The sequence below is a fragment of the Neovison vison genome, chromosome 13, assembly GCF_020171115.1.
Source record: "Neovison vison isolate M4711 chromosome 13, ASM_NN_V1, whole genome shotgun sequence".
NCBI lineage: Eukaryota > Metazoa > Chordata > Mammalia > Carnivora > Mustelidae > Neogale > Neogale vison.
In genome coordinates this window covers 27,793,563-27,808,963 of record NC_058103.1, presented here as the reverse complement: position 1 = coordinate 27,808,963, position 15,401 = coordinate 27,793,563, and the positions used below count along the sequence as shown (strand labels likewise).

Sequence of the window (15,401 nt, the reverse complement as noted above, 5' to 3'; positions counted from 1 at the left end):
TTCCAGAACGTTCATTCAGAGCCTTGACAGAAGAGCTCTGACTTTCTACCCAGGTTGTCTAAGTTGAGCACTGCTATGGCAACACCCAAACAGTTGTTGGAATATATGGGATTGAGGAGGTTAAAAGGGACCCCCCCAAAACTGCTTAGAGATGGCAAAAGCCCTACCTCTTCAAAGTTCCCACAGCTTTTACCAGGAATATTCACAAAATGTTACCAAAGAGCTCTCAAGTTCTGAAACACAGCCTAGTTCTATAGAAAGCTTCAACTGAGCATTCAAATCTTAAGCATGTGGCTAAAGTTCAGCCATACTTAATTATCCAGGAGAGTACATACATTTCTATCTAATATGTTGTCTCTTCCCAAAAATGATTTAAAAGGGATTATAGGGACCCCTCGGTGGCTCAGTTGTTAAGCATCTGCCTTCAGCTTGGGTCATGATCCCAGGGTCCTGGGATCGAGCCCCATATCAGGTTCCCTGCTCAGCAAGAAGCCTGCTTCTCCCTCTCCCGCTCACCCTGCCGGTGTTCCCTCTCTCACTGTGCCTCTCTCTGTCAAATAAATGTATAAAATCTTAAAAAAAAAATTATAATCCTGTAAGATACATATATAAAACAAGAATATGAAAACAAAGATTTTTTTTAAACAATAGTGATGGAAAGGTAAACAAATTAAAAATTTTTTTAATAAAAAAAGAGCAATCAAAGCCATTTAGCTACTCTGGAAACCAAAAAAAGGAAGGATGGGTCATATACATTTTTTAAAGACTGCAGCCTCAGGAGATAACTTCTTCTAATACTAACAAAAAGGAATAACCACATGCCTTTTTCTGCAGGGGAAATTAAGTGGGCAATGTATAAAGTCTAGGAATAAGGAAAATATCAGTAAAGTTCATGAATACAGGTCAATGTCAGAGAGTCAAAGCCCAAGATAAACCCACCAACTGCCAACCTTTTCTCCAATTTAATTCAGTAAATATTGTCAAGCACCAACTGTATGCACATTTCATGATGCAAAAATGAAGATTAAAACCATGAACTAACAGCACAAATAAGAATGGAACAAAACATGTTCACAAATAAACGGAATTGTATTATGGCCAATAAGAGAAAAAAAAAGGTACGTTGAAAGCACAGAGGAGGAGTGGGCCAAGATAGTTTCAGGGAGGAAGTGACAGGCACAATTTTGAGAGCTAGACAGGGTGGGGAGAGGTGGGGCAGGGGGACAGCTTAGATGGAAGCGAAATATCAGCACAGGCACACAGCAGAGTGCACAGCATGGAAGGGGAATGAGTTGTTTGGTTTAACTGGAGAGGAGGACATAATAACTGGAGAAGGGAGTGAGGGGGCAAGCATGGACTGGGACCAGATCAGACATGCTACACTTAAAATGCAGACTCCATCCTAGAGGTCATGGAGATTAGCCAAAGAATCCAACAAGAGCTGTTTTTTCCACAAGTTATGCTGGTGGTGGTATATAAGAAGGATTGGGGGAGCAAGAAAATGGGGGCAGAAAACCAAGGTAAGAAGCTAATGGAACAATTCAAACAAACTAACAGTCAGAATTTAGGCACTGGAGTGTGAATCTGGTGGTAGGGGAGCTACTGTAGACCATCCGGCAGAATTTATCAGTCAGGAACAAAGAGAAACAAGTCAACTGGGGCTCCATCCTCTGGTAATCCATCCTTGACCTCTCCAGCCCAAGTTAGCTCTTTCTCTATGCTTCCTGTGCTTGCTTCTATGACAGTGGAGGCCGTGCTTATCACTGTTTACTGTCCTCTCCCCACACTGGACTGTAAATCCTTTTAAGGAAGGGCTATCTAATAAATATTTGTAACCCCTGTGCCTGGCTCGTTAAATATCTTAGTGAGTCAGGAGTGCTGAGCACATACTAAAGATGAGAGGCTATTAAGGGACAGAGAACTGGGATTAATATGGCAAGGTAAACGCATTTAAATGCCATCTTGTACAGATGGCAGAAGGAACCCAAATTGTGCTTTTCTTTAATTATTAAAGATTTCTGAAGGTTTTATTTAGAAGCTCAAGATTTCAAGCTTGCTTTCAGAAATTACATTCATAAAAATTTAATGGTATAATGCTATAAAACTACCTTTTAGTAGAAAATACTTCGTCAGTCTAGCAGCAGAAAAAACACTTAAGTTATATGTAAATTATCTAAGTGGAAAGTAGTCTTAATTTCAACCAAAAAAGAATAAGCATCCTTTTTATTCCATTTATATAGTTCCTTTTCCTCACAGTGTTTGGTAAGTAAAGTTCATAAGTACTAAAGGATGCTCACAGTAACTGGTCTACCTTGTTTTGAATATCAAACAATGTATTAAAAAATGTATTTATATTTGTAAAATACAGTAATTGCCCATTTGTCTCTATTTTTCAAGTGTTCCAATACCAGGCAACAAGTTTTAGTTCTCATTTACTACTTGCTGTATAATATTATAAAATTAATTACAATTTTTGACCTTTCAATTAATTTGCTTAAAAATGTGTGTAGGGGCACCTGGGTGGCTCAGTCAGTTAGGCGTCTGACTCTTGATTTCAGCTCAGGTCATGATCTCAGCATCATGCTATCGAGCCCTGTGTGGGGCTCCATGCTCAGCGGGAAGTCTGCTTGAAGAGTCTCACCCTCTGACCCATCCCCACTTGTGTGCACATTCTCCCCCTCCCCCCAAAAAGTGTGTTTAAACATTAAGTGAATTAATGTAAGAATATTCAGATCCTAAACACTGGAATTATACAAGTAATAAGAACTGGAGTCAGAAAGCTGAGCTCAAATTCTTGTTCTGCAAGAATTATGGACTGTGTGAATTTGGACAAGTCACTTTACCTTTCTGAGGCTCAATTTTTCTCATCTGGCCAAAGAGCTAATGATAATAGCAATAATCTCCAGGTGCTGTGAGATTTAAGTGAGATAATGTTACATGCGGACAAGCAAGCTCTCAACTGTGAAGCACTTTACAGATGTGAGGCATCAAGGGACATAAAAAGATGTGCGAGCAAGAGAAGAGGAATGGGAATCACCAGACTGTTCTAACAGGTCCGTTACTAACTAGTCTTTCACTAAGGAGTTCCTGATGCAAATCACAGGCTTTCTCTGGCCTCAGCTTCCTCACCTGAAAAGGGGTGTTGGATCTGATGGTCTCAGAGTTTCCTCTGGCCAGCATTACCATTTTATTATTCCAAAGGTAGGAGTTCTTAGTGCTTAAATGTTTTCACACCTAAATCAAAGACACAGTTCTCATTTCTTCCCAAGGAAATCAACCCACAAAAAAATAACATCAGAGTTGAGACTCTAAAATATGCTACCTGTCTAAGCCCTTCACAAATAATCAAAATTTTACCTGAAGTAACATTTTCCAATCTGCACTTTCCACCACCAGTCCTTGTACTGAGAGTGCTCTGTGGAAAGGGCAGCCAAGTCCAAAGCCTTCGAAAACAATTCATTTTGGATTAGGATTTTCTTTTTGAACAATGAACAGAAACAATAAATAATGAAATAAACCATATAATTAGCATCAATCAAAACATGCATTAGAAATCAGACAGAAACTCAAGTTGCTCATGTTTCCAGATGGCTCCACCAATTTTCCCTAAATAATCAGTTCCAGACTGGAGGGCTGGCAGCAGATGAATAGTAAAAACTGATCAAAGAAAAGCAGATGTACAATATATTAGAATACAGTTTTAATATACAGAGCACAAAATGGCTATTAAAAAAATCCCCTAAGTTGCATGCTCTCCCCACCCTTTATCTACCATCCAATGGGTCAAAGCACCTCTAAACTCAGTGGCAGCCAAGCCTTCGGTGTGCCAGCCAGGTCCAACTGCAGGCCCCACTTGAAGACAGATGTAGAGAAATAGACAAAGAGCAAGTAAGCAGAGAGGAGGAGGTCTGGAAAACAGCATCATGAAGCACCAAAGGAGCAAGGGCACTTGGATATCCGTCATCTTCCATGACCACTGTTCTATCATTCTGACCCCAGCTCACATCCAGTGATGCTGCAGACTGAAACAGATCTGCTGAGCTGCTTTCTTATTTTACATGTGTTTATCCCTTTCTCTCTCATGTCTTCTAGTTTGTTCCTTCTAGTGTTTATTCAAGGTCAGACATGAGATGACTAAAAGGGACTTAGGATTTTATACAAAAGAAGCGGAAACCTTTTGGACAAAAAGGAAAGCAAGTCCATCTTTACACAAATTTGAAGCTCAGGTGAAGATCTGGTGAATTAAAACTCAGGTTATTAGTTAAAAGAGAATTCTCATGTTTTGTTATATTTATGATTCGTTCTCTCAAGGTTGGAAAGCTCTTATTCTTTAGCCAGTGTTAGTATTACCGTGCTAGGCAACAGTTAAAGTAACTCTCAGACTTCAGTTCTATTAGCTCAGTATATATCCCATATTACTGTCCATGTCTTAATATGAACTCTTTCCTGAAATGCAAGCCAGATGAGTTCCTACCGCAGAATTAATAACTTTTCTTTGTGTTTCCCTATCTTTTCTTGCTCCAGGGGAGACTTCTAAATATGCAAGCTCTTTATAAAGGGATGATATCACCACATTGAGGTTCTAATGGACCTGAAAAAAATCAACACCTCTATTGGAAAGCTATGGGAATTTAAAACAAGCCACATATGCTTATTTTCCTTTTTCCCCAAGCCAGAAATAAAAGTGGAAGCCAAAAAATGCAGGGGGGAAGTATAACTTTCATTAGCCTTATCTCTGAAAATACTCAAAAATCGTATTTTTGATCAGCTCAATTGAGGACTCCATTGTAAATATCTGAACATATTAATTTTAACTTAATCTTTACAAAGAACTCTTCCAGCAGATAGATCATATTCACTCTCATGTTTAATATAACAGACCTTCTAGTTTTTCAGAAAAATATGTCACTCTAAATTTGTCACATATTTCAATTTCCCAAGATTAGGTGTAGCACTTACTACAGGCTGCTGAGTTTGCTGATGGTTCTAAAACAAGTCTTCCTATGTTAGATGTCTCATGTTTGTACTGAACTGATTAACATGAATTGTTGATATAGAATAAAAATTGTAAAAAAAATACATTTTAGTGATCATTCATCATATGACACTAAGGGTTCACTAGACAAAACTATTTGTGAACATTTCAAATGGGCCTTAAGCTCCCTGAGGAAAGGTACTTCCTCTTACACATCTCTGTTGTTCTGATATGTTTCTATGCTATTTTTTTTTCTATTTTTTTAATTAACATATAATGTATTATTTGCCCCAGGGGTATAGGTCTGTGAATCGTCAGGCTTACACACTTCATAGCACTCACCATATCATTAAAAGGCACTCGGGAATGATGTATTGATTGAATTAATTCTGTTCCTTATTTCTGACTTTTATTGAAAATAACTTAAGAGCCAAACAAACTGTCATAGTAATAAGATTCATAATGAAAAGCTATTAACATTTTAAATGTTAAAGCAAGGGGCGCCTGGGTGGCTCAGTGGGTTAGGCCGCTGCCTTCGGCTCAGGTCATGATCTCAGGGTCCTGGGATCGAGTCCCGCATCGGGCTCTCTGCTCAGCAGGGAGCCTGCTTCCTCCTCTCTCTCTCTGCCTGCCTCTCTGCCTACTTGTGATCTCTCTCCATCAAATAAATAAATAAAATCTTTAAAAAAAAAAAATGTTAAAGCAATGACAGATCTATATTTCTTTCTTTCCCAATTTTTAAAAACAAATGACTACATAATATTTAAGAATCTTTGAATAATTTAATCAATCTGATATCTAGATATTAATGAAGGTCTAGAATGTCCTTAAAAGGACATGTTTATAAAAGTCCATAAGGAGAGGGGACCTTGGCAGATCTAGACCACATGATGTTTGTGAAAATGCCCAACTGAGGGTCCCAGTGTATTTCTGAGTTAACAGTGCTCCAACCACTAATATTTTTTTTAAAAAACAGCCATCTTTTAGCTATTGTTTGAGTTGCAACAACTTTAGGATGATGAAATTAAAGAGCATATGGAAATAAAAGATTCCAGAATCAGCCCACGTGCCACTTTAATTTTGCCAGTAGAGCCACTATCACCCCAAAAGGCACAAGCGAGGAGGGAAGGGGGTTAGTAAGGACTCAAAGGCAGAAACAGAGTTTTCCATAAATCAACTTTACTTATCGCCTGTCACTCGTAACATTCTCTATAGTTACGTACACTATCCTCCAGATTTGTCTATAGACAAATACAGAATCATCAACCCACATGGCACTTAGTTTTGTCAGTATTGCCCACACAAACGGAAGAAGCATTAAGAATGGAAAGACAGGAGGATAGTTTTCCACGGAAGATCAATTTTATTCTTTTTTAACATTTAAGTACAACTTCACAGTATCCTATTTGTCTATAATATTCTCTGTATCTGTGTGAAATAGTTTACTGAAAAAGAAATTTGGAGGCCACCCAAAGTAACTAATATAAAAGCACCTCTGATTTCTTAAGGGTATTAAAAAACCAATTTCTCTCTTCTCTTTCCAGCTATAGTTGTAAAACATAGTTTGGGGAAAAAAAGGTATAAAAATGCACAAATGCATGCTTTCTGCTCATTTCCTAAATCCTTCCCCCATTGAGAAAATAACATTTGTGGTAAAAATCTAAAATGACATCTTAATGGAACGAGCTGATCCATAACAGAACTATAATGTGATGAGCCCATAACAGAGTAAAAAAACAGATACAGGGCGTCTGTCTTACTCGATACCGCTCACATGCATCATAGCACCAGTACGCAGGCTCTCAGTTCCGTGTTTGAAGAATAACCCAATCAAGCAAAAAGCCAATTGATAAATTAATGAATAAAAGAAAAACAGAGGAATGAACAATTTGTGCTTTTTACTAAGTAAAAACAAAAATTGCTTAGTTTCATGTTCCGTAAAATATGTGTATTGAGAGTAAGCAGATGAAAATAACAAGCAGCATGCAATTACAAGCATTTTAATTTATTACTGCCCCTAATTTGTAGCTAAACTTACAAATGAAATGTCATTAAAATATTATTAAAAATTTTGGAAAAAACTGGATAAAATTCTAGTCAAATTAGATAATTTCCATTAGTGCCATGAGGTATAGATTTTTATTTACTATTGTAATGTAAGCTACTGGCACCATGAAGGCATTAATAAATATTTGTAGAATTAATACAATATCAACCCTGTAATGCTTTTATTTCCAATTTTTGGTAATACGTTCTAGTATATGTTATAAATATATATGTTTAGAGTGATAATTCTTTTTAATGTATGTGTTAAAGTATATATTTGTTGGCTTAACATTATAAACACTTTTCTGTTTCTGCCCAATTTTTATGATTATAACTTTTAAGGGCTGCATAAAGACCCAGCATGCAGTATGTTATAATTTATTAAGCTCATCTTCTATCATTGAACATATAGTTTATCGTAGTCGTCTTTGCTACTACGACCAATGTGACAATGAACATCTTTGTAACTACAGCACTTCTTTGGGAAATTTCTTGAGAAGGGAAATTACAGAAACAAATTAAGTATGTTTACAGCTATCTGTTTCATACTATCATACTCTTTTCCAAAATATTATACCATTTAAAATATTATCTATAAAGTATCAGTATAAAAATTACTCTTCTCTCTCCCAGCATTTTTCCCAACTTTCATAAACATAAAATTGTAAGTCCAAAATTCCTTTAACTTACATTTTTGTGTTAGAAAGTACACCTCTAATGTGCTTGTTTACTGGTTTTTCTCTAATGTAAATTTTCTGTTACTGGATCATTTCCATTTCCATAAAACATTTCCTAACAAAGTCAGATGAGCTTTTTCCTATTTACAAACACTAACATTTTAAAATCATGTTCATATACATATTTCACCCCTCTGTTGTCCTTCTATGTTTCATTTTGTTTTGTTTCTGCTCACTGTGCAGAGATATAAATGAATCAGTTAAGTCTTTATCCTTTGTGATTGCTTCATAAATCCAACCAAATCTGTGAACTATTCTATTGCTTACTGGTTTAATTTTTTTTTAAGATTATATTTATTTATTTGACAGAGATCACAAGTAGGCAGAGAGGCAGGAAGAGAGAGAGAGGAGGAAGCAGGTTCCTCGCGGAGCAGAGAGCCCGATGCAGGGCTTGATGTGGGGTTCAATGTGGGGCTCAATCCCAGGACCCTGGGACCATGACCTGAGCCGAAAGCAGAGGCTTTAACCCACTGAGCCACCCAGGTGCCCCTGGTTTAATTTTTTAAAAAATTCTTCAGTCATCAAATGTCTACAAGGAAGTCTTTAAACAAATTTTCTCAGCAGTGTTGTTTACTGAAGTATAAGGCTCTGTTTCAAAAAGAGTGAAAAAAAAAAAAAAACGCACTCAATGTTGCCTGTTTTTGGAGTATTAAAGAGTCTTTCACTGTTCCTAAGAATAAAAATAAAAAATTTGTAGGTGGAAACTTTAGCTCTCAAACATAATTTTGTAATACTCCCTTACTATTGAGATCTGACAATAATTTTTGCTGTGCCTTTTCTCTTAATTTGTGGACTTTCTCCCTTGAGTCAGAAGACACACTCCCAGGGAGCCTGGGTGGCTCAGTGGGTTAAGCCGCTGCCTTCGGCTCAGGTCATGATCTCAGGATCCTGGGATCGAGTCCCGCATCGGGCTCTTTGCTCGGCAGGGAGCCTGCTTCCCTTCCTCTCTCTCTGCCTGCCTCTCTGCTTACTTGTGATCTCTCTCTGTCAAATGAATAAATAAAATCTTTAAAAAAAAAAAAAAAGAAAGAAAGAAGACACACTCCCTCCTATTTGTCTGTTATAGGGAGCTCTGGCCTTCAAGTTCTGTTCATGCTCCCAGGTCTATTTTCCTACATTGGGAGGTCTAGCATTCCAGCTTTCTATTAATCAATGCCTTTCAAACCATATTCTTCAGCAGTAGTTCCCAACCCTGGCTGAAAATTCACATTGCCTGTGGAGCTTTTATTAACAACAAATTTACCAGACATACCTGTGGGGATTCTGATTCAGAGGGTCTAGCACGGATCCAGAAATCCATTATGTTAAAATCACCAGGTGGTGCAGAAACAGTAGGATTTAGGAAATACTTAAGAGCCCTAGGCTTTGAGGGGCTGGAGCTCACGCAGTGGAGTGAGGAGGAGGCCAGGTGGGTGTGTTCGTGGTCAGCTACTTCTGCTTGAATTCAAGCAGCCCTGCTTATGTGTGTTTTACACAGCAGGATCTGGAGGAGATTTCATTTGAATAGAAAGGTTGTGCTGCTTCAAGAAAAAATTTGAAAGTCACTGCTCTATTTGTTTAAGGTTTTCAAATTTTAAGATGTTCAGATTTTTTTTTTCAATCAATGAATATGAAGAATGGTGAAAACATTCTAAAATACTCAGATAATAAGTAAAGGTCAAAGTCTGTTAGACTCTACAGAGTCCTTAGAATCTTTAGAATATAGAATATAAGTTCAGTTAGTGCAGAGAATAAACCCTATTTTATTTCAATGTGGTTGCTATTCCTCAACACCATCATATCAATGCCAAGATGTAGAATGACAGCCTCAAGATGAATCTATCGCTAAAGACACATCACCATGATCTACAAACAGTGTACAATCCGTCTACATTCTGAACCCATCATCTGCAACTTCTCCCCTCACAGACCGCACCCCAGCCACCCTGGCCTCCTTACTATTTCTTGAACAATCCAAGCGTGCTTCCACTCAAGGCCTTTGCAGTTCAAATTCTCTCTGACTTCCAGATTCTTCCTACACAGGACTATAGGGTCTGTGCCCCTCCATTACATCTCTGTTTAAGTGTCTTTGCAGAGTGGATATCACTGACCACCTACCACCCTCCACCCCCAGAACAGTATCTTCCCCCAGCAGCGTTGTCCAATCCCCTCCCTACTTTCGGGCTCTGCTGCTCTCGCCGTACGTCTCATCCCAGGACATGTGATGTGTTTCTAAATTTGCTAGTTCTCTCTATTCCTTGCACAACCAGGATATAATCAACACAAGAGCAGAGATTTTGTCTCCTACTTCACTCTGTGATCTTAGGGCTTAGAACAGTGGCTGGCACCTTGTCGTGGTCCAGACGGTTTTAGATGAAAGCATATATGTCTCTTCAATCACTGAATTAATCCTCAAAAAGTCCAAGACACAGCTTTCTGCTATATAGAGACTGACTCCCTTATTCGGATGTTTCTTTATAAGGGCAGTTTAACTACATGATATTACATGTCTCACTGGAAGCCTCTGCCCAGCTTTGTATTAAGTGAAAGTGGCATGTACCGACTTACTCACAGGAAACGTGCATGACACCTGCTCCAGACTTGGTTTCTCTTCTTCCCTACATGGCCACACGCACTAGCACCTCACAACAGACACGACGTTGTGCGTGTGGTGTGCAGGTTTCCGCCAACAGTTAGTACCAGTGGTATCTCCACTTGGACAGCTTGTCACAATCTCAAACTCAAAATGCCTTCAAGTGAATTACGCAGCTTCCGTAGAAATTGACTTCCTTCCCTAATTATCCCATTTCTGTTACTAAAACAATCCTTCTTCTCATAACATTTTTAGGAGGCAGACTTGATGTGTGTCTTTCCTCTGTCCTCCACATCTAATTTATCATCATGTTCTGTCACTTCTTCCTTTAAAAGGTCTCTTTGATGCTCCCATTTCTTAGTAGATGGCCTATTTATTTCTCACTCTATACCCTGTTCATGTTTTTACTCTTTCTTCACATTTATTTTCCTTCCTTCTCCCAAAAAATCTGACTGATTTTTTGGCTCTTTATTGATATCACCCCTCTGATTTTTTTTTTTCCCTTTGCTACCTGGTGACAATTTCACAGCTTGGCAATAACCTCTTTAATTGTTTCATTATGCCAATTTTCTTTTCTCAGCTAGATTGCACAGCTTATAGAGTCAAGAAACAAATATTTTTATTAGTTTTCCTAGTACATAGCAGAGTGGTTGAAAACACAACTGAGGAAAACATTTTTATTTTCCTGAATATTTAACATATGGTTATAAAGCTTTTTCCCTAAACTAAAAATAAAATGAGGGAAAACACTATCATTAGACACTGCAGAATTAACTATGTTTAATTTGACAAAATTTGTGAGGTAAGTGGTCATTTGCATATTAGCATGTAAAAGTGAAATAAATAAAGTCATAAGTATATAACAAAACTCTGCTAAGAAGCTACCAAGGTAATTGAATATTACTGAAGCTCGGTGATGGGTGATACTCGCTCATTATTATTATTTTCTCTACTTGTGTGTGTTTGAATTTTTCTATCATATAATGTTGTGGGGGGAAGGGGTGCATTACAAAGAAATAAGAAACACTCACATGACCTATAATAATACCCTATATGGACTACAGGAAAAAAATGAATCAACAGTGCTAACTATTAGCATGAAAAAGATACTGTAGCATAAACACACTATGCAATATTCTCAGTTATCTGTATCTTGCTCTTCAGTGGATATCTACATACTCTCTTGGACCAGGCACAGTTCTTACCAATTCTATATTTATAATAAATTTTCCTGTTGTAACTGACAGTGGATTTGAAAGTATCAGTAATGCTCCAATTTTTAATAATTCCATCTGTTTATAAGGTAAAAAATAGAACATTTCAGAATCAAAATCCCCAATGTCAGAAAAAATTACAAGAGAAAATGGCATGAATTCAAAACTTACGGTCTTAACATCATTTTCATGATGAAAGATATACTCGAACAAAGCCTGTGAAGAAAAAAAATGCCAAAAATACATTAGATTTTATTTTAACAAAAGCACTGTATTGTTATATCAAGACTGAAAGACCATTTTGACAGCAGCTGGGTTGAACCAAAAGAACAATAACAATAAATAAATAAAAGTACCTTTACAAGTTAAGGGTCTATCCATTATTACAACCACCATTTTAAAATATAGCGATTTATACCTGATTCCTGTTTTTATAGAATACGAACTGGAAAACTCAAATAACTAAACAGTGTTTTTTGTATTACACATACTATTTTACTAGAAAGAGACAAACGAAAAGACCAACTTTGGAAGTGCCCAAAACAGATTCAGTCCATTCTATTACACACTCTACATCTGTAGTATAGTGATTACGATATTGATAATGACACTTTAGACATGGGGGAGATCTGGAAGTTCCTTTTGAAACAAAGTAGAGCTTGAGTGTAAAACAGGCTGTGTAGATGATGACTGTAAGACCCATTACTGTGCTACTTCCCTCAGCTCATCTGGGTAAGTAAGCATTTACTGAATTACCCCTTGATGGTATCACATTTGTCCATAAAGCCATTACTGTACACTTGCAAAGAGGCTAGTGTATCAAGGTTATTACCAAAGAAAACTTAAGAGGCAACCAAAGAAAAAAAGAACTCAGGAGCAGGCCCTTCTTTTAAAAACGATACCTAACCCTCCATTTGTTCTGTTATAAAAAGGAAAAGTTAAAAGTGTGGTTGGTGCTACCATTGCTGTGAAACGAAGCTCATTAGAAATGTGTTCCAATGAGGAAACGTGGATTGGAAACCAAAGATAGGAAAACTGGGCAATCTTTCTTTTTTTCTTTTTATTTTTTTTTTAAGATTTTATTTATTTATTCATGAGAGACAGAGAGAGAGAAAGGCAGAGGCAGAGGGAGAAGGAGGCTCCCTGAGAAGCAGAGAGCCCGATGCAGGGCTCAGTCCCAGGACCCTGGGATCATGACCTGAGCCAAAGGCAGATGCTTAATGGACTGAGCCACTCAGACACCCTTACTGGGCATTATTTCTACAACACACTAAAAAAGCACAAAATCTAGTTCAGTTTAAGTCTATTAACATAGACTAGGTCTGTTCTGGAAGCATCTGAGTTTACCAGAGATGCCTTCATGGGACTGCACTCCCTGGACAGAAAACAGCAATGGGGGGCACTGTTGGCAGGGGAGGGGTGGGCAGGGGCCAGGTGGCATAGTCAGTTAAGTGACTGACTCTTGATTTCAGCTCTGGTCATGATCTCAGGATCATGGAATCGAGCCTCACATCAGGCTCCACACTGAGTGCAGAGTCTGCTTAAGTTCCCCTCTCTCACTCTGCCTTTGCATCCCCATCCCCCCACCTCTGTCTCTCTCTTCTCCTCTCAAATAAATAAATCTTTGAAAAAGAAAACAGCAATGGTACCAACTAGCCATCCAGCCACCTCAAGTAAATGGCCTAAAAGGGCAGGGGAACTAGATATTCCGTATGAGTTCCTGTTAATATACCACTCTCACAAAGGGAAATAAGTATAACTTTGCAATTCTGCTAAGTGTAGTTGACCAGATTGCTTTCAAATAAGAAATTAAGAAAAATGTCATCAGAGTTATTATAGGATAATTCCCTATAAAGTGACATTTCTTTTTCAGATTTTAATTTCAACCCTGTATGGCTAACAACCACTCTTACATTCCCCAGTGTTTGACATTTAGTAAATATGTTAAACACCATTAGAACTAAGATTCAGAATGCACTCAGCGCTAATGCACAGAATTCACAAAAATTACAGTTACAAACCTGGGCTAAGCTTAGGCCAGTTTCATCACCAGCTAAGTGCTCATGTCTCTGAACTAGTCCAAACAACTCCAAGTTTATCTTTAGACTGAAAAGGTCATGGACCTCTCAGGCTCTTTTTCTCTTTCTCACTCTCTCTTACCATGCATACACACACTTACTTTCACTCTTTCTCTTTAATTTAAAGGAGCATCTAACCTATTTTTTAAGATTTATTTATTTATTTGAGAGAGAGAGAGAGTACGTGTGCACATGGGAGGGAGGCGGAGGGGAAGAGGGAGAAAATCTTCAAGCAGACTTCCTGCTGAGCACAGAGCCAGATACAGGGCTCCATGTCCCGACCCTGAGATCATGGACCTGAATCTAAAGGAAGAGTTGGACGTTCAACTGACTGAGTAACCTAGGTGCCCCAAGCAACTACTCTTTGAATAGTTAGAATTATTAACATAATTCTCCATAAGGATCACTCAGGCCAGACAGTGACATTGATTTGCCTGCCTAATTACAAATTAGAAGTACATATTTTTTTATCTTCCTTTTGACAGTCCTAAAACTCTACAAGGATAGCAAATCATTTTTCTGAGAAGAGTTCAAGATGAAAAAGAAAACACAGACACAGATGACCTCCTAAGCTCCCTTCCACTAAGATGATTCTGCCTATCTGCTTTCTTTGTTATAAACTGCTGTTCCTTTATCAACAATAGCCAAACTATGGAGAAAGCCCCAATGTCCAATGGTTGATGAATGGATAAAGAGGATGTGGTGTGTACGTACACACACACACACAAGAAATATTACTCAGCTATCAAAAAAGAATGAAATCTTGCCATTTGCAATGATGTGGCTAGAGCTAGAGAGTGTTATGCTAAGTGAAACAAATCAAGTCAGAGAAAGACAAATACCATATGATCTCACTCATATGTGGAATTTAAAAAAAGAACATATGGGAAGGGGGAAAGAAAAAGCAAAGGAGAGAGGGAAACAAACCATAAGAGACCCTTAACAGTACAGAACAAACTGAGGGTTGATGGAGGGAGGTGGATGGGAGATGGGCTAGATGGGTGATGGGGATTAAGGAGAGCATTTGTTGAGATGAGCACTGGCTGTTTGTTGTATGTAAGTGATGAATCACAGAATTCTATTCCAGAAACCAATATTGCACTGTATGTTAACTAACTAGAATTTAAATTTTTTTTAAAAATTGCTGTTGTTTATCAGAGGAAAAAGAATTTCCTATAATGATGGTATATAGACTTTATTTCTGATGGACTTTTCTTAACTCAAAAGACTAAGAGAAGTTTTACATCGTTCAGTAATTAAACATTTCCATTTCAATCAAGATACCGCCTTTCCTGGGCGCCTGGGTGGCTCAGTGGGTTAAGCCGCTGCCTTTGGCTCAGGTCATGATCTCAGGGTCCTGGGATCGAGTCCCGCATCGGGCTCTCTGCTCAGCAGGGAGCCTGCTTCCCTATCTCTCTCTCTCTGCCTGCCTCTCCATCTACTTGTAATTTCTCTCTGTCAAATGAATAAATAAAATCTTTAAAAAAAAAAAAAGACACCGCCTTTCCTTCACCATTTTTTTTGCTATTTCCTACAATGTTGTTATGATAATATATCTAAATGTTACTTCATAACATACAATCATTTTAAGTACATACCTTTGCCAGTTTAGGTTTCTGGGCATATTTTGTTAAATTCAGTCTAGATAAGTTTATAAAAGGTCCATCAGGACTTGTAAGCATGGAAGCCTATGGGGGAAAATGACAGAACAAGATCTGAAACTTTCTCTTGAAACATAAATTGAGTTTAATGAGCATAAAAATTATAAAGGCAACAGAA

The 15,401-nt window shown here is 37.9% G+C and overlaps 1 protein-coding gene across 3 annotated transcripts in view; it reads right to left on the bottom strand.

Moving 5' to 3' along the window:
- TTC8 (tetratricopeptide repeat domain 8) overlaps window positions 1–15,401 on the bottom strand; it is a 58,774-nt gene that overhangs the window by 21,648 nt on the left and 21,725 nt on the right. For 2 of the 3 annotated variants that reach the window (XM_044229714.1, XM_044229713.1), the window contains exons 5-7: window positions 15,221–15,310; window positions 11,716–11,760; window positions 3,358–3,443 (exon numbers count right to left, since the gene is read on the bottom strand). In XM_044229714.1, coding sequence (XP_044085649.1) covers window positions 3,358–3,443; window positions 11,716–11,760; window positions 15,221–15,310 — 221 coding nt within the window. Of the gene's footprint in view, window positions 1–3,357; window positions 3,444–7,711; window positions 7,718–9,504; window positions 9,577–11,715; window positions 11,761–15,220; window positions 15,311–15,401 lie in introns of all 3 variants that reach the window. The other variant, XM_044229715.1, reaches the window with a different exon arrangement.